This window comes from Crocodylus siamensis, chromosome 1 (genome assembly GCF_052110815.1).
Source record: "Crocodylus siamensis isolate JL-2025a chromosome 1, ASM5211081v1, whole genome shotgun sequence".
Taxonomy (NCBI): Eukaryota; Metazoa; Chordata; order Crocodylia; family Crocodylidae; genus Crocodylus; species Crocodylus siamensis.
In genome coordinates this window covers 135,784,366-135,807,180 of record NC_143395.1, presented here as the reverse complement: position 1 = coordinate 135,807,180, position 22,815 = coordinate 135,784,366, and the positions used below count along the sequence as shown (strand labels likewise).

Here is a 22,815-nt window from a genome sequence, read left to right as displayed (position 1 = left end):
GCTCCCTACTGCAGCTGCTCACAGCCTGTGTGGGGCTGTCCGGGGCAGGCACAGGCAACCCCAGGCGGGCTGCAAGCAGCTGCAGCGTGGGGAACCAGGCATGGGGCAGGGAGGGGCCACTTTTTCCCATGCTCAGCACCAGCTTCTTCCCTGCTGGCAAGCAGGGGTTCAGGGCTGTGTGCTGTCCCCCTCCTGTACCACGGGGCTGGGTGTGAGTGGCTGGGGAGCCAGTGGAAGCACAGAGCCTGCACCAGTGTCCTGGGGCCAGTGCCAGCTCCCTCCTCTCCTTGCTGGTACTGCCCAGCCTGGCTCCACAGACCCCTACTGGCCTGTGCCCCACTCTGGGCCCCACCGGTGCTGGCCCTGGGACATTGGTCCCAAGACAGTGACCAGGGGCAGGGCACCTGTCAAGGGGTAGGGCACCTGTCAAGGTGCGAGGCTACCCATGCGGCCCTCAACAGCCTGCCAAAACTGGATAAGCGGCCCTCTGCCCAAAATAATTGCCCACCCCTGTTTTATGTACTCCCCAAAAGATTCATCCTGTAATAAATGAGTTGCTGCAGCAATCTTCAGTTTTCAGATAAAGTGTAACCCCACGTCTAGTGCCCTTGTATAGCTAATCTTGCAGTGACAAAGCATTAGATGTCTGTTTGGAGGTTCATGACTAAAAGCAATGAATGCTATCCCTATCCATACAGGTGTAAAAAGGCTGATGTGGTTGTAGGTGCTAGAAGTAGCAAGTTCTTTGGACGGGGTTACACCATGACAGCAGCAGGCCCTGGCCAGGAGGGCTCCATGCGTACACACCCACCCCTCCTGTTCACATGCTCCAAACCCCAAAATGCACCACTGAAGATGCTATCGGTCAGCTCTCTGTGGCTGCTCTCATTATCTCAGTCTCTGAGTGAACTAGATGGCAATTACTGGGAAAGAACCTGGAGCATCTTCATTGGTGTATTTTTGGGTTATGAGCTGGAGTGGCTGGACAGACCATGATTGCAGTAGTTCAGGCCAAGGACACACTACTGCCAGCATGCAGAGATGCCCTTTTATTGCACACCTACTCTGCAAGCAGCTGGTAGGCCCCTCAGTCACAGGGAGCAATATTAGTAAGCAAGAGAAAAGCTTGCATGACTGAAATAGATCTCATTTATATTAATTTAAAAAAAATAAAGATTTCAGAGCCATCCCCAGTTAAGACATTCACATGCAGTGAGCTTTAGATGCCCCAGGCCTTTGTCAGGGTTTGAGGAATAACGCTGGTGGCAATGTTACTAAACAAACCAACACCTTTTATTTACCAGCATTTGCCTAAATTTTAACACCAAATTTGCAAAAAGGCAACAAGCTGTGTTTCTTTCTCTTACAATTTTGCAAAGTGTTTCCAGAAATACTTGCCTGCCCCCAGCCCCCATCCAAAAAAGACATCTCAGTATTAGCTGAAGTAGTGAAGCAGCAGATGGCTTGCGGCCGTGGATCCTAGTCCAGGGTGTTCAATACTGCACCAAAGAGGGGATTAAGCAGCAGTGTCCCACAAAGCAACATTGCTTTAAAGGTGAACTTACTCAGTGAAGCAAACCAGAGCTCCTACTGTGCAGCTAAATAGTGCTGAGGCAGCAGTCCACCCACATACAATCAATGGACTGGGAACCAAGTGCCTGTCCTCTTTGCACATAATAAGCCTGATTCACCACTGCATTGCACCCATTTTACACTCCTGTAATTCCACAAAACTGGCATAAAATGGTGAAAAACAGCAGTCTATTAGGCTCTACCTAATGTGTCATACAAAGGAGTGAGAGAAGAAGCCTGAGAGCTCTCACAATCTCCACGATGCTGAGAAATTCTTAATAAAATGGCCCTTTTCTCAATAGCATTGGATTTCATAAGGAAAAAAACAGGATCCATTTGCTACTGCTTAAAAGTGTTCTAATACCATATACTTGTGACTCAGCCACAAAACAAGCAGCTTTTCACATATGTATTTTATGACAAATAAATCACAGCAAGTTCTCAACTGAGTTCTGGATTTATAAATCTGCTGCGGTTAATGTAGGCTTGAATAAAAATTCGAGCCCACATTATACTGCTGTTAACAAACAACCTTAAAGTTAATAAATTCAGCAACTTTTTATTCAGATAGACTTGTTGCTATACTGGGTGGATCTGGTTCTACTCCCAGCTTTAGTCTTGTGTTACCTTAGGCAAATCTTGTAGAATCTCTGTAGTGAAGCCTCACTATCAGTAATCTGCAATACATGCCTATCTCATAATAGTGTTGTGAAAGTTAATTCAGTATTTTTACACCACTTTTCAATTAACAGTGCCACTCATGTGTGAAGTAAATGTATAAAATAGAAAACATGCATATGGGTGAAAGAGGCGATGGCCAATGAAAGTATGCCAGCATGAACTTCCTTCACTATCAGTAATATACCTTCCTTCTTTATTAACATTATGATACCCCCTTTGGCACAAACAGATTCAAGATATGGACAAATGTATACTTTACCTGCTTTAAGAGGGGGAGCAGTGGCTGCAAGAAGCTGCTGTTATGATCTGTTGTATCTGTAAGATCCTGTAGTGATACAAGTTACCTAAACCATCCCTAGTCTGATTCTGAATGAAAGAGAGTTAAAGTTGGGGTGGTTTTGCTATCCTTGTATCATTACAATTTAATGTGGATGTATCAGTTGCACCATAACTGATTGTATCAAAATCTTTTGATATTGATGCAATTATTACTATGCTCTGAGTTACCAATGAACAAAGGTATATATTATTTTCCCTGCTACTCTTAAAAATAAAAGAAATAACAATTTCAGTGACTGAAATTGGCCTGTTTCTTAAAATACAGCTGCGATTTCACAGACTTGTTAAAGAAAGTAGAAATTTATCAGTTTATGCTGTATTTTTCCTTGCATTTGTATCCTTCTTTACAATTATATCTTCTCAATTTCAGCTCCTTACAATTAATGTACAGTAGAACACTTTCTCCTATCCCTCCTTCCCCTTTTCCAAAAGCTCAAAATATCCTAGGTGGGACAACAATGGCAAGTTATAAAATCTATAGCCTGCGCTCTGACAAGGCCCTGATTAATAAGAAAATAGGAAGGCCATTTTTTTCCCGACATGGACTCTTTTAATAGTCTGCAAGCTTTGTGGTGCTATTGCTATTCTTGGCTACAAGGGCAAAACCACTGCATCTTAACAAAAGCTAAACTTGCTTGGATCAAGAGCACATTACTGATATGGAACTCTTGTCTGAACCCTGGAGAACAATCTTTTGCTGGTAAATTAGGATAATAAGCAGATTTTGTCCATGGTCCAGCTTTAGGAGAAAAATCTCAGTGTCTTATGCTCTCACTAATAATTGTAAGAATAACCAGTATGAGCACAGCAAAACACTCTTGCTGAATTCTGATTTAATTCTGGTTTTATTACCACCCTATATACAGAATCCGTTGGAAATTTTCCTCAACATCATATCTTTACAGGTGGGAATACCTGAAAAACGCTAGCACACAACTCTTTTTTTTTAAAGTACCACAGAACACATTGCAATTCTTGAACTAGTAATATTTCAATAAAATTCAAGTGTACATTCTCCTGAAAGGTTTGAATGAGTAAGAGGTAGCACAAGTGACAAGATGGCAGGAAAATGTGGCAAGACTGTTCAATCTCTGTCATTACTTGATCCTCAAAAAGCAAATCAGACAAAAAATAGCTTTGTATTTAAATAAAGTTATGAGTATCACTTTTATAGCATTAGAAATGCTGTATTGTTGCCAACTTATTTAGCTGGGTCACTGCTGTGTATTTGGGTCACAGGACAACCACTGGGTTTTAGGCAGGAAAAACAAATGTAAGGAAATCATAATACAGCATATATACAAATGAAAGTGCTGCTTATATTAACAGAATACAGATACTGGATGGAAAAGTTTACTGAAGAGTTGGCTCAAAAGAGGATACATGTACAAGGTCTAAGGAACAACGGTAGCCGCAGTAACTACAGTAGAAATAGAATGAACTAAAAACAAGCATGTTTTAATCTGTGACCATTATATCGAATCTGTACAGTAGCAACAGCAATCCACTTGATAAAAACCCACAAAAAGAGATAAATCACTTTGAACAATAAACAAGAGAAGTTATTTTCTTCATGCCAAATTTTTGTGAACACTGATTAATCTACAGTGTACAAATACATCATATCAAATCAAATACATCATATCAAATACAAGCATATATACCACATGCAGTAGTGAAAACTATGTGGCTAATAAATTAAGTCATGATATACCTTCGGTTTCACCTGCAGGCTGTCCATCAATTTCTATCAGCTAGTGATTGAAATGGAGTGATACCTTGACTCCCCTGAAGTTAACAGCAGGTTTGCCACCGACTTCAACAAAGACAAAATTTCATCCACTGTGCTTCAAACTGCTGCCATTAAAAACCCCCCTCAATGTTTAAAAGGAATATTCATTTCCCCCTAATGTGTGATTTCTTCCAAAATTACTCTGGCCTGAGGCCTAGGATAAGCCACGTGTAGTCCTAGAGTGATGACATATTTAAAGTCAGATATATAAAACTGTAAAGGATTGGAAATGGGACCATTATAGACCCAAAAGGAAAACTCTGGGTTTCCTAATAGAACAGACAGTGCTTGTATGTAGCTTTGGAAGACCGAGAAATAATAAGACTTAAAAGCTCTTATACTTTTGTGCATAAAACAAATATTTTGACAGGTTTTAAAAACATTTTAGTCATTTTTCCTCTTCCTCTGAAACTTCCATGTAATGAGGTCATCTAGCTTTACAGGCAGAAACAGACAAATGGGAAGGGGAAGGGCAGGGGGAGAAGGAAGTTTTGTTTTTTAAACACTGATGCTATCTGAAACACTTCTAAAATACTTTTTTGTAAAAGATATGGCACATATGGAATATACTATGGCACAACATAAAGGTTTATCAACACTTATTTAGGAAGAGCTATTTAGTTTTGTCATGGCTCTGCTACTCTTTAATGAGGGAGCCAGGCATGTTAATTAGATTTCTTTCACAATGTAACAGTGCCTACAGTGTTTCTCTGCTTAGTTGTTACAATGTTTCTGCATGCATTTCCCCTTACAAACAGATTTCATAACTGTCTACCTAAAGCTTCTGTAAAGTTCCCATTTGGTAAATAATTCAGTAACTGCTTCATAATAGAGCGTGTATTTCTAGACAATTAAATTAGCAATGAAAAAGGACCCATCAGAGGTACAAAATGATAAATTATTGGCAACCTGAGTGAAGGTCTGGAAATAAGCCTGTAATTAAACCCTTCCACTCCACCACTCCTAAAATATGTATTCAGGTTGTTCACAATGGTACAATACAGACACTGAAAAGATTTTTATGATGTTTAATGTCCAGTGCTTTATGAAAATATAGCTTGTCTTATCAATTTTCATTCAGATCCAGTCACAACAGAGTCATCTGGGCCATCTAGAATACAAAATATCTTTGATAAGCTAAAGAAGGCACAGATATATCAATACGCAAACATTTTCAAGAAATGTAACAGAAATTCCTAGAAAAGTTACAGCAATTTAACTGTTCCATACTCATGCAAAATGATTGAAACTTCATTTAAAAGTCCAAAAAGTATTTGGGGTAATCTTTTTTTTCAAGCTTCTAAGTCCCATTCTCAAAAGGAACTTGGGGCCAGATCCAGATCAACTTCACAGGCACCTCTATTTAGGTGTCACAAAGCCTAATATTAAGATGGCATGCTCTATGTTTTAGGATGATGCTCTAAATTGAAAGAGGGAAGTGCCTATAAAAAGAAGCATCCTAGGTGCCTTCAAATGCAATCCAGAGCACATAGCTGTGGAGCAGACAAGTGGCTACCTCCAGCCCAGTGATCCTCAACTAGCATGATGCAAAATTCTTTAAAGGGAGTCCTGAGCTGTGAGGAGATAAGTCAGGTGTGAGGAAATAAAATAGACTGGGCGCATTTGCATATGCAGGCACATGCACTTACAGGAGCTCAGATAGCAGCAGGACAAATTTGTGCCAGAGATTTGTGCCTCAGCACATGTGCCTGAACATGCTCTTTTGTGTGGGGCAAACTCTGACACTTGGGGCAAACTGACCCTGCCCAGCTCTTCCTGGGTCTTCCACCAGGGCGTGCTAGAGGCTGAGGACAGCACCTCTGCTGGCCCCAGCAGTATAAAGAGCTGCCCTGGCAAGCAGCTCAGGGCTACTTGCTCTCAGGAGCTTCTGTCCCAGGCACTTGGTATCTCGGGACACTAGCTCCTTATGCCAGCTGGACTGCTGAAGCAGCTCTAATCTAGTGGCCCCTGCACCCTCTACCCACTGCAGCAATCTGGCAGTGGGGACTGCTGCCTGGCTGTGACCTGCTGCCACCTGCAACAGCATCCACCCCTAGACCTGTGGGACAATGGCTGCGCACCTGCTAGACCCAGATGGGGACCACACGGCCACCTGGGCTGTGGTATGGGCACTGCAGAGCCTCCTGCACCTCTGGGCCAGCTGCCAGCGGGCCATGGCTGCATAGTTGGCCTTTGTGCGACACTGCTGTCATGTCTTCTGTTGCCCCACCTGCCATCTGGACAGCTATCACCTGGAAGATGTGCTTGTTGTGATGGCCCACTTTGAACTGTTAAAGCATATCTGCCTGGCCCCAAATGACCAGGAGGTCAGCTATCTCGTCTTCCCTTCAGCTCCTCTGCCCAGGTCCTGCCACTTGCCTCACCAGCAAGGATCCTGATGTCCCATGTTTAAAAATGGTAAATTCTCTGATAAAAAAGCCCAGATTCTCTCATTAAAATACCTCAAATCTGCATTCTTCTGTGATTAAAATGAAACGCCACTATATATAGAGAGCAGTTGGGCAATATTTTATTGATATATTTACCATTTTAAAACAATCTGAAAGCTTACTAGTGCCTCTATCATCATAATTAAACTAATTCTAAATATCTACATACTTTGGTGTTTTCTTTTGGTTTTTTTATCATAGAAAAATCAGAGTTGCCTCTGCTCCCTTTGCTCATCAGGATGTGGGGCACTGAGCAGCACTGAGATCCCAGTGCCGTCCCTGCCTTGCACCTCACTCCTGACCCGCAGCCCCTGCCTGCCCACTCTAGCTCTCTCCTGGCAGCAGCTCTGCCCCATCACCAAGACGCGAGTCCATCAGCAGCTGTTCCACCTGCTGCTTTGTGGCTCAGAGCCGTGCCAGCCCTTGCTGTTCTACTCCCTGAGCCTGTGCCCAACGACTTCCATGCCGTGACGGGGAAGCCCTTGACTGGGTCTCAGGGACTGGGCTGGGGAAGCCCCCTCCTTTCCAAGCTGGCCTCCACCTGCATAGGCTGCTCTAGGGGTCTAAGCCCAGCTCTGGCAGCCTCTCCTACCCAGACTGCGCCCCCACCCCAATTCTCTCTCATACACACCCCTGCTGCCACCTCTAGCCCTCCTCCCTGCCCATCACACCCCCTGGGTGGTTCCTGGGACCAAGAGCTCCCCCCAGGCTGGGGCTGCATGTCCCAGCACTGGGGTGGGCACAGGGCAGGGCTGCAGTGTGGCAGTTGCCCCTGCAGCAGCAGCTCTCATCAGCAGGTCCCGTCCCGTTTGGTGGCTGGGCACACAGTGTGAGATTTGCAAGGGGGGAGGGGGGATTGTGGGCAGGTTGGTGGAGGGGTGGCTGTGAAGTTTGTGGGGAGGTGTGGGGTTTGTGGGTAGATTGTGTGGGGTTTGTGGGCGGGGCATTTGTGGGGGTGGTTTGTGGGTGGATTATGAGTGTGAGGGGACTGTGTGGGAGGGGTGGGTCTCCCATCCACCCCTCTGCATGGCACACAGCCGCCCCAACAACAGCAGCTTCTAGCAGCAGGACATCGGGGCACTCATAGCCTGCTGCTGGCACAGACCCCCAGCAGCATGTGGGGCGCTGCCTGAGTCCCAGGGGCTCCATGTGGTGCATGGAGACGGCTTGGTCCACTGGCGTGTGCCTCGCTGCCACCCAGGGCTCCTGGCACTGCAGACAGGACCTGTGTGCCATTGGGCTGGGTTGGCTCCTGCCTAGATATTCACTAGATATTATAATATCTTTTATAATAAAACTGTATTTTAGCACCACATAAAGTAAATATATTCCTTTAAGGAATAGATAAATAAAGGAGTGATGGTTTTAAGAGCATCAGGCAGAAAATTAGCTTTACTTATTTTAGCAATGAAAGATGGAAGTTATTGATTAGACTTTATAGATAAATAAAAGGGTACAAAAATTTTGATAGCAGATGGCTTTTATTGTAGCAGAAAAAGATAAATGTAATCTAATGGTTAAATACTTAAGTTAGACAAAAACAACTGGAAAATAAAGAATGTATTTTAATAGAATGGAAACTTTAATCACTTACCCAAGAACCCAGTGATTTCTTCATCACATAAAGTCTTTAAATTATGGATGTCTTTTAAATAAATATTTTTAGCTCAACTGGAAATTTGGGGCTTGGTGCAGAGTGAAATTCTATGGCTTCTGTTATGCAGAAGACTAGATCAGCTGTTCATAATATTCCCTCCAGCCATGATAACATATACATTACATCAGGGGTGGGCAAGATGCGGGCCCGCCAGGCCATTCTATCTAGCCTGCGGAGCCCCTAAAAAATTTAGAAAATTAATAGTTATCTGGCCCTGGCTGTCTGTCACGTGGCCCTCAATGGCTTGCCAAAACTCAGTAAGCAGCCTTCTGCCTGAAATAATTGCCCGCCCCTGCATTACATACTCATTTGAACAACTATCATCTAACCCAGGAGCAGGCAATTATTTCGGGCAGAGGGCCACTTACTGAGTTTTGGCCAGCCATAGAGGGCCACATGACAGGCAGCCAGGGGCAGATAAATATTAATTTTCTAAATTTATTATTTATTATCCTGCGGGCCAGACAGAATGGCCTGGTGGGCTGCATCCGGCCCATGGGCCGCATTTTGCCCATCCCTGATCTAACCCGTATGTAGGCAAAGCCTTTATTAATATCACAGCCAGGGTAAGTACTATAGAATATGGTTCCTTCTTGACAACTGTAGGGCCCCTGGCCAGACATACAGGCAAAGGCACAATGGGATAGGATGCATGATCCACACAGCCATGCTTCTTGCCATGTCACACATGCATGGCAGGAGATGGGGTTAAGCATCTCCATCAAGCCATACTGCTGGTGCAGGGGGAGCCTGGGATCATGGTGAGGCTCCTGTGGCTGGTAGCCCTGTCAGCTTATCTAGGTTCCCAGCCGTGGGGGTGCAACTGGCTATATTACTGGTGTGACGGAAACCAGCCATAAATTTATTACACATTTGTATGATTACAATTACAATTGTAATTTTGCCCCATTAATTTTGTGGCTTATTCCTTGTTTTATGATGCCATTGATTTCTTTAATGTGTGACCAAACTACAATTTAAGGTGTGATTAACTGGTTAATCAAATCTTAAGTGCAACATGATGGCAGGTTTACTAACTTTTTTTTTTATAATAATCTGAAAATAAGATCTTGGGTATAAAAAACTATCTGGTTAACTATACTTAAAACATGAAACATATCAGAGGTACAGCTACTTTATGAATAATACCAGAGTTGATGGTGATAAGAAAATATACTCACTAATATACAGGAGATGATAGTAGATGCTAACCAAGTGATAATAAAGGAAAAATAATCTGAGTTTTCTGTCCAACATGACTAAGAATAAACCCTGTTCCTCTGTAAAGATCCAGGGGTTTACTCTTGTACAGTCCTATAGACTTCAATAAAAGTGAAGTCATATGCAGTATTAGCAAGTTTTTAAATCCCTGTAGTATGCCTAAACATAAAAATAGAAAAGATATAAAAGGGTGAGAACTGCAAGAAAGATATGTTCATACTATTTCCTACAATGTGAGATATGCTGGTATTAAATATTTGGGGGAAACAGTTATTTCTTTTAAATGCTAGATTGGGCTTTAAAATAAGGAGAACCTTGAGCTGTTCATACTCAACCTCTGTCTTAGTGGTTGTTTATCAAAAATCAAGCCAAACAAAAATATAGAATTTACTGTATTCAGTAGCCAACTACTAATTCTTTTAAGACTGAAGAACAGGAAGAGAACTCTTGCATGATGGGTACAGTATTTCTCCAGATTTGGCATCTGTATTATCAAGGAATATTCATGTGTCTTTATTATTGCAAGAGCTTCTTTTGAATTATAACATTTTTATCAGACTTATGAATGGCATCTTATCCTTTTGTCATTGTCTGGCTGTCTCCTTATCCTGTTGCTCAGTTCTTTTTTTGGACTTTATGCTTTGATTTTTTTAACCCTATATATCTTGTCTAAAGGGAAAGGGAGATTCTTACATATCTCAATGCACTGAAAATGTTGCAATACAAAAATACAGATATGATGGCTCCAAAATACATAAATGGGAAAAAAGTAACAATCAATTTTATACACTTCTATTTACGCCAATTCAATTTACAGACTTCTAGAAAGCTAAGGAAAATATTACATAGTTGAAGATGACAGTAATGAAGACAGTACTTGAATTCCCACTCTCCCAGGCAGGGAGGGCTAGAAATCGCCAGCAGGGGGCTTATCTCTAATGCCCTCTAGCTCAGGGTTGGGGGTAGGTCAGGCCAGGCTGGGGTGGGTGGAGAGTTGCTTAGCAATCAGAGTGCACCTCCTGCATGAAGGCACAGGTTTGCAGAGGGGAGTGAGGGCTAGGGCTTACAGAGGGGCCCAGCAGGCTGGACGGAATTGCCTGGCTGGCTGGATTTGGCCCACAGACCATATTTTGCCCACCCCTGACCTAGAGGCACACCTGAACCTTTTTTGGCCCTGCCTTTGCACTATGGATGCATAAGCATTCATGCAGAGACTATGAATGCTTGCATATAATGTGTACCTGACTAAGTCCAGAAAGGCTGGGAGGAATGGAGGAACAAGACCTACTACCTGGGTTCCAGGCCTCAAAATAAAACAAGCTTAGCCTTAGCACAAAAAGAAGGACTAGCCAAAGTACCTGCAGCTTTCAGTGATTTCACCTGAATCTCAGTTAAGTGCTCAGCTCCTTTGTCAAGCCCAAGACTCAGTTGTAGGAACAACAATGCTGTCCATGAGATATATATAACAACAGAACCCAGATAATGTACAGCCAGCTGGTTTGTGATCTGCTTAGTTCACAACAGTTGTCAAATTAAAGAGGAGCTGCTCAGCTGTTTGCTTCAACTTATTTCAAAGGGCATTGGTTCTCCAATCAGCTGGAGCTCATCAACCATCTTACAGAGCTGATCAGAGAAGCAACACCCTTTGAAATAAAAACTGCAGCAAACAGCTGGAGTGCCTCAGTAGTCCTGTGCAGCTGTTCGCTGCAGGTATACATACCTCCAGATCATCCACAAGTCATCTTTGCAGAGGAGCAAGAAATTATCTAAGTTCTATTGTATCATCTTATTCAGACATTCTTCTGCACTCTGAATTTCTATTATTTACCGTGGAGTAAACTGGAATCTTCTCCTCTGGTCTTGATGTCCTGGTCGGTATCCTCTACCTAGGAGAGATCAGAATAATGTATTTTTCCCTTAATATTTAAGGAGAAAAACAAATAATTGGTGAGAGTATTTAAAAGCCAGTAGGAATAGCTTGAAAGCAGACCATTTCCCTGTCTCTCACTGCAACATGACCTCACCATTTTCTATTCTATATACCTTCTACAGTAAGTAATTACTCTGGTATACAATTAAGACTGACATTTTTAAATTTAGGAGGCTATCATTAATAATGGAATTGCTTTTCTTAAAGTCATTAGTAAAGTTATCTGCACAGTTTGTGTACTTCTAAATACTAGCCCAGCCAATTACTTGGAATTGTACATTGTGTAATCGTACAGAATGATCTGCATAGCTGATTGTGCAAATTAGGTAAAGAACAACGTGTTACTTAGAACTTTTCCTCATAGCAATTATACTGCTTTTACCTGTATTGTAGTTTTATCCTAAATTTACAGATATAAATTGTACTGAAATAACTGTTTTTAAACTGGCATAACTGCAACCTTATTGAGAGACAAAACTGCTTTAATAACGTCAGTTTCCATAGGCATAAGAAAGGTTGGTAGACCAGCCTTTACCTCTGCAATATAGTCAGGTCCTGCTTATGCAAAAGTTCAATTGGCATTCACCAGAATTAATGTGTAAAGTGTTTATACAGTGTTATGAAAGAGATGATTAATGGATGGATACAGTTTATTTTTTTTAATTAAGTTTTGTATAGAGGCAGAGTAAAGGTAGTTTGAAATTAGCTTGTCTGTTGGTTATTGATATTTTTTTCCTGCTTGTTCAAATGAGTGATAAGGGTAGTGACACCACTGTTTATATAATCTATGTTTGTGATTTCTGTAATTCTTAATGTTTGTTTTATTTTTACTGATGCATGCAATGGTACAATTTACTCTGGTTTTGATTTGCATCTGACATCTGAAATAGCAATTATTAAGTTTTGTCTAGGCATATGCTATGTGATCCTGTCTGCATAGAGCTGGAAACTGTGTTACCCTAACCAGTTTAAAGTAGGTTTAAAACTGGTTTTAGATAACTTAGTTGATTAAGATCAAACTATGTTCAATGCATATTTAGCAACAGTTCTCTGTTTTAAGCTCTATTTTTAAAACAGAAAACTCAAAAACAACAAAACAATATGGACAGGAAAGTTTGCAGCAGACAGAGGATGAAAGCCATACCTAGGATGCCCAAACTTTGCTTTTCTACATGCTACTTTGGCAGCATGTTTGAAGCCTGAAGGTAAAATATGTGAAAAATGGAGCCTGTAGATAACTTGTATGCATAGCTGTAATCTACTGACTCTACAATTCCCAGAGGGAGATGAGGGGCTGTCCTGCTAAGGAGATTAAACCCTCATGCCCAAATTTGGTGAGGCTACCCAGTGTGGGGGGATGAGGCTCCCAGAGGGGAGAGGTGAAGGGCTTCCCTTGCCAGGGTCTTTAAACCCAGCACCCCACAGCTCTGGCACAGCTTCCAGGTATGAGGAATCAGAGGTTCATAGAAGGATGACTGAAGGGCTAATGACGTTAAACCCTGTACCCATGGTTTAAAGTCCCAGTGAGGAAAGCCTTTCAGCTACCACCACTGGGAACCTTTGGTCTTCTGCGCCTGGCCAGCCCTGCCACAGCTGCAGGATGTGGGGTTTAAAGTCTCAGGGGAAAAGCTCTCAACTGGACATTAGGCTGACAATCAGCTGACTGTTGACTCCAGCCCTGGGAGAGCCAGGGGTCTCAAACTCACTCAGGGCTTTCCTTGCCCCAGCCCTAGCCCCATGACAACCCTGAATCATATGAAGATTGTGGGGACCTGGCTTTCAACTTACTGATGCAGGAGGTGCCTGGGATCAAGATCCTGAGCTCCCCCTGCACTGACAGGAAGAAAGGGCACAATTAGGATCTGATCACACCACCTGCCATACATGTGTAATATGGCAGGAAGCACAACCGTTGGGATCCCAGATCACAACCCAGGGTGACTTTACATGAATGTGTCCTTGAGGCCTTAGCCCAGGGGCGGGCAACTATTTCGGGCGGAGGGCCGCTCACCAAGTTTTGGTGAGCTGTCGAGGAACGCGTGGGTAGCCTAGCCCCTTGACAGGTGTCCCGTTTCCTGGTCGCCATCTTGGGACCGAAAGTCCTGCCCCTAACCTCTGAACTTTGCCACCGGAAGTCCCTCCCCTTGCCCCTAGAAGTACTCCTTTGAGGAAGAGGGTTTGCCGTCTTAGGGGAAAAAAACCAAATTACATACTAAAAATCAAAACCCCATAATCATATATTTTAATTAAAAAAATAGTTTTGTCTTGATTTGTGTGCGTTTGTGGTGTATATGCAGAAGTGATTGAATATGGGGTTTTGTGGGGATGTGTGTGTGTGTGTGTGTGTGTGTGTGTGTGTGGTATGGATGGGGGTATGGGAGCCATGTAGTGCAGAGTGGCTGGCTGGCAGGAAAGTGGGGAAAGCAGCATGGGGAGTGGAAGCGAGTGGGAGCATGGGACCTGCACCAGCAGAGCCCAGAGCAGGGTGGTCAGGGCACAGGGGTCTACGGAGCTGGGCTGGGCTGCACCAACAGGGAGAGGGGGGAGCTGACCCCTGCTGGCCAAGACTCCTCTACGCCTGCTGCTCTGCTCTGGACCCCGCCGGTGCTGGCCCTGGGACACCAGTGCGGGCCCCATGCTTCCTCCCCGCTGCTGCTGGCTCCTGTGTGCCTGCTCATTTCTCGTGCCCCCGCCCCAGCTCCACAGTACAGGCTGGGAGCAGCGCGCAGCCCCGATCCCACATGTCCCATGCTCGCCCGTCTGGACTGAACAGTGGTGACAAGGAATAAGCTGGCCCTCAGTGTGGGGAGAAAGTGGCCGGTCCCCCTCCCTGTGGCTGAAGCCATATACTGCAGCCACTTGGAGCCTCTGCGGGGCTGCCTGTGACTGCTCTCCATTGCCACTGCTGTCCCACAGGGTGGCAGTGACATGGCAGAGAAGCAGAACAGCCCTGTGTGGGCTGTGAGTGGCTGCAAAATGGGGTGCTGGGCATGGGGAAGGGGAGCAGCCACTTTCCCCCTGCACTGAGGACCAGTTTACTCCTCGCAGGCAAGTGCAGGGTTGGGGCTGCGTGCTGCTCCCTGCCTGTATCACGGGGCCGGGGCACTGGGAGTGAGCGGGCAAGAGGGAGCCAGTGGCAGCCAGGTGGGAATGCACAGCTTGTGCTGGTGTCCCAGGACAAGCACCAGTGGGGTCGGGCAGGGTAGAAGGAATGCAGTGCCAGGTCAGCACAGTTCTATGAAGCCAGATCAGCTCCCCCCTCTCCCTGCTGGTGCAGCCCAGTCTGGCTCCACAGACCCCTGCCAGCCCACACCCTGCGCCCTACTGCCCTGGTCTAGGCTTTGGTGGTGCTGGCCCCAGGACATTGGTGCAGGCCCCATGCTCCTGCTCACTTTCACTCCCTCCCTGCCCCAGCCGCCACTTCCCCGCCTGCCTGCCAACTCTTGGCTGCATGCCCGGATTGTGGGGCTCAGCAGGAGCCAGCTGAGCCCTGAGGACCGGGGCAATCCCCACAGTCCTCCCTTCCCTCCCCTAACTTCTTACCTGAATTTCCCGGGTCAGTGCAACCACGAACTGCCCCACAGTCCCAGGCTGGGGGGCGGGGCTGGGCAGAATTTATAAATTATTCTGCACCCCCAAGAGCCTATATAATCTGTTTTACATGATCCCCGGGCCTTCTGGTACTCGATCCCATACTGATGTCTTCTGCCACTAATGGTAATGTCACTACAACCTACTTCCCTCCTGGGCCACTGTACTGAGTTTCCTTAAAATCTCTCCCCTGCTAAATCAAACTGTATTGCTGATGAGTGATTTAAGGTCAACTCCTGCTAAAGAAGACCACAGCTTATATGTAGAGATCTCCTGGCTCCAGTTAAGTAGAGGCCAAGATCTTGATCCAGCAGAGCACCTAAGCATATATTTACATTTTAGCATGTAATTGATTTATTGGATTATGACTTAAGTTAGGATTGGAAACTAAAGACTTTTTTTTATGCACTGAGGTATACTTTTTTAACTACTAAAACTTCCAAAAATTTTTACCTGGAACAAGGCATGGAAAGTTTTGGCTCCACATAAAGGAATTTTTCAGAAAGTGATAAGCATGTGAAAGCTCCGAGCTATAATACAATTTGTACATAATCTCGTAGGATTAGCTTCTGCTGATTTTAACACACTGATTTAATGCATACAATGCAGTTTTTCTACAGAATAACAGTTTCTAATGTATTGGATTTCTTTTTTACCTGAAGGTTGGGACTGAGAACCATAAGGCTGACGCCCTCTCCACTGAGATCCCCTGTTCTGATTACAGTATGGAGGAGCAAATGAAGTTCTGTGCGCTTGCTGAAAACTAGCACCCCTTCCTCTTCGGTGCATTTCTGAAGAATAATATGTGCAAGTTGATATTGAATGTATACAGAATGTAATGAGCAAAGTTACAATCTCTTCAACATTTTGAGCAAATAACATTTTAAGACAGATATGCTGCAATATTCATGGGCAGTTTTGATTACCTTAAATTAATTAGCTTCCCTCTCATAGTTAGTCCATTACTTCTCATTCTGTGAACATGCTCACAGCTGAGTTTCCATAACAAGAATCTTAGAAACCATGGTGAAACTATTCTGGTGGTAGATAATAGCACAAATTTGGTTATAACAGTTATTAAAAAGAATAATAAATCTGTCCATGTCAGAGCCTCCCATCATAATGGAAACAAGTCAGCACAATTCTAAAGCCATGGCAAACACTAATATAGCTTGATCCTCTGCCTCTAAAAAGGTCTTATTTGGTTGTTTGAATGCGCTTCCATGAGACCTTTGTTATATACCCAGTATCAGGTCTTAGAAATATATGTGCTCACAAAACTCTGCCCACTTTTTAACAATGGGACAAAGAGATGTAGAGATAAAAAGTCAAAAAGCCAGTAGAGAAGACAAAATTTATGCACAAATCTAATAGTACTGTACATATTAAAGTTATCAAGAAGTTAACATCTGCTTACACAAAATAAAGCCCCCCAAAACCAACTTAAAAAAGAGAAGTGAGAAAGATTCTACTTGCATTTGTGTACAAATCTGATAAATATCCCAGGTATCGCTTATGAGGTTGATAAGACCAGCAGAGATTTGCATTTCATAAATAAATAGGTACAAAAACTAATAGTCTAAAAACAGTATTTTAAAATGCATATGTTGCCATTAAAATGATGACAATTAATAAGCTTTAAACAGAGAAAAAGTGCAAAGTATTTTCAAGCATCAACAAGCTCAGAGTGCTCTCTGAAAAAATAAATGTATTCTCTGAATCCTTCAATGTTACTATGCTGAAAAATTGTTCCTTAAAGCAGGATGGGAAATCTTGAGTCATCTAACCACTACAGGGCACAAATGACTACTTACTAAGTAAAAGAACAGTGTTCTAACAATAAATATTATTATGTTTACAGTATACACAAATCTTATTAACCACAAATATAGACGGAAACATTACTTGATTCAGTTCTGGGTAATCATAATCATAGAACGTCCTGGGATCAGAATATTTTTTGTCGAATTCTTCCTACCAGTTGTATCAGCAAGTTCTCTTGAGGCTGACAGACTGCCTAAAAGGACACTGCTGCTGTTGAAAAGTTACAGATAACATCAATATATTAGCTTTCCTGGGAATTAACATGATGCCAACCTGCAATAAATCCATCTCCCCGCTGTCTGCTCTGAATTGTTCTGTTCTTCGCCATACAAGCTTTGCAGATGAGCGACTTCAGATTCTGGAACTGTGTACATAAAAATCCCTGCAGACAGTGGGCATAACATTAAAGTCTGAAGTAGGTTCTCTTTTTCTTGTTAAGAGTAACAGGAATAGACTGCTTCAATAGCAGTCAAAACTATTTGGGTAGTTCAGCCTTGTATCTATCTGAAAGTGCAAGACTTTCCAATCTGTTATTCCCCAGAAACAAAGTTAAAATATATCATAACAGAGAAGACTTTTGTGGGAGTTGTTTTGTTTTCTCTCTTTCTTGGTAAAGTTTGCTTTGATTACTCATGTTATAAACTGCTTTGTCTCTGCAGACAGATCTGACTAGATCGAGTCTGGTGCATAGATAAGTGGGTTTTTTTACAGAGACGAAAAATTAATCAGAAGAAATCAAATCTATGTATTTTACTCAAGACATCCCAGCAAAAAAATGCATGATAATTTTGGCAATATTTTAGATAGCTGTCAAGCAAGAGAGATTTGAAGACTTGAGGGGATTAGGCACCTCAAATTTGATCAGCTCCTAAAATTTTACCAACATCTATCAGTTTTAATTCGGGGCGAGAAGAAGGATTGTGATTGAACTGATGTAGGGGCTTTGGTTACAGGCTGCTTGAAGAGTCTCACAAGGATGAACGGACTTTTAGGGCCCCTCTAGACATTCAGGTAAAGGAGCGATAGGATGTGATGAGTGATCCACACAATCACACCTTTTGCCATGCTACTTGTACATGGCAGGAGGCGTGATTGTGGGATCCAGGATCAGATCATATCATGCTTTAAGTGCCAGTGCATGGGGAGCCCAGGATCACTATTGTGGGCTCCCCCTTCACCAGCATATCAGTAACAAGCCGCCATAGCTGGGAGTCCTGCCAGTTGATAAGACTGCCAGCTGACAGTGCCCCACAGATTGTTGTAGCTTCAGCAGCTGACAGGGCTCCCAGCAGCCGGCACATAGACCCTGCTACACATGCAAATTAAAGCTAGACAGAAACCAGCTATAAAGTTATTACACATTTTCCAGCTCTAACTTCAAGCTAGTTGGTCCTTTTTAAGGCATGACAGTTAATTCGCATATGTACTCAGTTTAAATTAACGGTACAATTAACCAGGTAATTGCATAATACATGTAACATGTGGAGGGGGCCTCTCTCAGGGAAAAAAATCCCTTCAATAAATAGAAGACTCTTCCCTATGAATGACTACTTGATTAGGTGAAAACCAATGATTGGCAAGATAGCCATTGATTAGAGAGGTTTTACTAACTTACGGTAGAGCTCAAATCACTGAAATCCAGTGAATATTCTGAGCAAATTTTCAAAGCTAGGAAACCTGTCTAGTGAAATAGCTTTATTCACAATTTGTAGATTTATTTTTCCACACATCCATTCATATTTTGTGAATAACTCCCACTAATACTAATGGGAAAACCCTCTTACAGCATTCTTGGGAGAATAAACTCAGAATGTGATTACGAAGACTGCTTGAAAGTCATGATATGACCAAAAAAGGGAGAAAACATACAATTCATGCTGAGTCTGTTAGTTGTTTTTAATTAAAAGAAACAGATCATGGACATACTCCATAAATGTGAAACATAATAAAACACTAATTAAGTGATAAAATCATTACTCCTCTGTTTTATGACGCTATTATATCCAATTTCTGTGTGGATAAACACATTTCATTATTGCTATGGAAAATCGGGCTAGTATAATAACAGTCTATTAAAAAAGCACCATATTTACCCAAATCAGGAGGACTTTAAGATGACTCCTCCTCCCTATCCCCACAATAATTAGATTCTATGCATGCAAAATTATATATTTGTTATAGTTTTCCACATAAAGAACCTAATTAGTGGAAGGTTGTCTTAAATTCATCCCCCACACCGCTGTGGTGCAGAAAGCAGCGACAGGAGGGTGGAGGGTTAGAGGCCAGACCCCTACCCCTTGCTCCCCCACCTCTTGTCCCCCCTCCATACCTGTCCTCCACCATGCGCCCCCTTGCCCTTTGCCTATACCTGACCCCCTACTCCCTGCTCCCCCCTAGAGCTTGTCTACCCCACACACTACTCCCCCCCTGCCCACACCCCTTACCTTCTGCTGCAACTCTGCTCTGGATTGGGGCAGTCAGTAGAAGTGGTTGCCCCACCTGAACTACTCAGGGAGAAGTGGCCATAGTTCCCAGCCAGGCTCGGTTATGGCTGGAGGGATCAGAGCTGGAGCACAATGTAAGGGAGGATGCAGGGGGTGAAGGAAGCAGGAGGTAGGGAGGCAGGTACAGACACGGTGGGGGGCAAGGCTGCAGTTTTTCCCCTCCCACCACAGTCTCTTCTGCAATCCCCCTAGCTGTGTGGTCCTTCCCCTGCCAAACATGCCATTCCAGTCCAGGGCAGGCAGTGGCTCAGCTCTGGCTTCAGGCCAAGGCAGGGGGCCAAAGCCAGAGTTGAGCCACTGCCCGCCCTAGGCAGATACTCGAATCCAAAATGAGGCTTCTTTCCACCCCCCTCCACCCCCCTGCTGACTGAGAATGGGGAGGGGAAAGAACTCGTCTTGAATTTGAGTAAATACATTGATATCTTTTACAATTTTAATAGAAACTTAGATCTAAACCGTTTTTTAAAAACAATCTGTAGTGGCTGTTAAAGTTACTTTGGGCTGCTCTACACACAGACTAGCACCAAAATGGTTAAAGCACTTTTTATTTTCACTATTATTTCTGGGGAAGGTGGGCCAATTCTTAGCACGTTCAAGAAATTACAAGCTCACAGTCTGCCTAGATCACATTCTGTATCTTGACTGCCATTTACCTAAAGCTGGTAGAGTTCAAAAACAACTCTAACTTGGTCTGGCAGCAGGAAGTTCTACAACCAGCGCTCCCAAGTCACCAGAGCACGTGCATCTCCACAGTTCTGCACAGCTCCATTAAGCAGCTGGGCTGCCAAGGTGCAAACTGCAGAACAGGAAGGGACTGGAACAGCTAGCTCAGGCATGGAGATGTCTTCACAAACTTTTAGCTTGCTGCTGGGCAGTACCGAAAGCCTCAGTCTAGTTAAATGAGGTTGAGCAACCCTGTTGGTGGAACATGATTTTTGTCATGTTTCATAGTGTAGAGTAAGTCTGAAGTTACAAGGAGCCCTCTAATTCATGCAGTAATGACACGAGACCCATAGAACTTAAAGGGTTGGTGGAATGAGAAAGAATCAACTTTTTTCTACTACTTATCTTTTCAATATCAAAACAATATTTGTAGAATAACTTCTTCCTAATACAATGCTGTAGCTCATAACAGATTATCCACGAAGTCCATGGACAGACTGTTCAAAAAGTGTGCAATGGTCTTGGCTTTCAGCACTACAGTTCTGCCAGGAACTAAGTACCAACAGTATCCATAAGGCTAAACTTATAATAGTAGAAACACCCAATTGCATGTTTGTTGCCTTGCCAATGTCCTGTTAAACTGGCATCTCTGAAGAATGCTTCTAAAAACAGATTCTTGTCTTTCAAATTGAAAAGTTGGAAAACTATTTTATTAGTCTGGGAGCTCTCCCCACTGCCATATATGTAGTGTAAAACTGTAACTAAAAAGGAAAAAGATATTCAAACTACTCTAAAAATTCCAGGGTCTAGACTGACTCTTTCCACAAGAGAATGGTTCACTTAAGGTATGTTTAGACTAGAATATAAGATTTTGGGTTTTTTTTTTTAAAGCCTTAGTGAAGGCAGGTTAGATACTCAAACTGAACCTTCACCCTCCTTCCAGGTTTTTTTATCTCAGTCATCCAGACCACGTGAAAATATAACTTACCCTGTTTACACAAGGGTTTTAAAATGTTAGCTAAAACATATTAACTAATACACTGAAAAAGTAAAAATCTCCAAGGATTGACCATAATCTAGATATATTTTTAAAAGTTCTTCATCTACTTGGGTTCTACTCAGGTTTCCAAAAGAAAAAATGACAAGTATTTGGGTTCCCCAGCCATTTTTTTGTGATTATACAGTTTTACATTTTTTAAAAAGTTCTTCCACAGATTTGTAAAGGACCCATACAAACGGCAGGAAAACTATCAGCCTAATCCAAAACCCACTAAAGTCAATGGAATAATTCCCATTGACTTTCATAGGATTTACATAAGGCCCTAATCCTGATCTACAGCTGGCTCATGATTAGTTGCAGCCATGTTGGTCTAAGGACACAGGCATGAAAGGTTCTTTGAGTAGATGTGGTATCTTTTATTAGACCCACTGAGAAGCTGGGAAAAAGTTCTTGAAGGGTGACTGCAGCTGAAACCTTACCAAGAACTTTTTTTCTAACTACTCAGTGGGTCTAATAAAAGATATCACATCTACTCAAAGAACCTTGCCTCCTCATGATTAGATGGACACTTATACCATTGTGATGAAGATATGTGGGTCTACTCATGTAGTCAGTTCCAGAACTGGAGTTTACGTGGCTACAAAGAACAGACTACATGAAAACTATTGTGTAAAGCATGAAGTAAGTCAACTGACAAAACAATATAATTTATTTTCTAATCCCTTTGATGAAAATCTTGCTTCTCTCTTAGATGATACTTGTAGTAACAAGGTTAAAAAAAAAAAGTATGATTTCTAGAGAGCGGTGAGTAAAATTTTCAAAAACACCTAAGGGGGCTTCGGAATTTAAGCCCCACATTCAAGTTATACAGACATGTAGAAGCTTGAGGCACAATGACTTTAGCTGAGACTTTGGGCACCTATACATGTGCCTGACACCTGCTCCAACACATTCTAATTAGAATGCACTGGAGCAGACTCAATCGATTAATCGAGTCTAATTAGAACACTCCAGCAGCCTCAGCGTCACTTGTATTCAGTTGCATTCAAAATGGTAGCAAGGGTGCTTTAAATAAAGTTCGTTGAACGAGCTTTAGTTAATGCATCTGCGCTGCTATTTTGAAGTACAGGACGCTACATGCATGAGATGCTGCAGGCATTTTAATTAGGGTGGCTCCTGAGATTAAAATGTCCCTCCCTGCACCCTGAAGCATATATATAGACACGCTTAGGTTCCAAACTGCTTAATATATAAACTGTTGAAAATGCCATTTAGTACCAGATTTAAAATATTTAGGTGATAAAGAGGCAGGATGGTACCTAGTAGGAATTTTCAGAAACAGCTAAATATCTAAACTTCCAGTGATTTCACATCCCACTAGGTACCTACTTACATCTTTAGGTACATAAATACCTTTTAAAATGTGCCCCTTTGAAAGTCTTACCCAGTACTTTTCTTTAAGGAATTTTCATTAATGTCCCTGAAATGTCTTGCAAAACTTTTAGCATCAGAAACTGCTATGTATTTTTTAACTCTTACACTTTTGGAATGAATAACCATTTTTGTACCTTCTTATACTATTATTTTTGGA

At 42.8% G+C, this 22,815-nt stretch overlaps 1 protein-coding gene across 4 annotated transcripts in view; it reads right to left on the bottom strand.

Moving 5' to 3' along the window:
• Window positions 1–3,652: 3,652 nt before the first annotated feature.
• Window positions 3,653–22,815, bottom strand: part of FAM120B (family with sequence similarity 120 member B) — an 86,113-nt gene continuing 66,950 nt past the window's right edge. For 3 of the 4 annotated variants that reach the window (XM_090043567.1, XM_090043576.1, XM_090043583.1), the window contains exons 8-11: window positions 17,331–17,439; window positions 15,890–16,024; window positions 11,541–11,598; window positions 3,653–5,495 (exon numbers count right to left, since the gene is read on the bottom strand). In XM_090043567.1, coding sequence (XP_089899693.1) covers window positions 5,483–5,495; window positions 11,541–11,598; window positions 15,890–16,024; window positions 17,331–17,439 — 315 coding nt within the window. In that variant the 3' untranslated portion in view covers window positions 3,653–5,482. Of the gene's footprint in view, window positions 5,496–11,432; window positions 11,599–15,889; window positions 16,025–17,330; window positions 17,440–22,815 lie in introns of all 4 variants that reach the window. The other variant, XR_016441876.1, reaches the window with a different exon arrangement.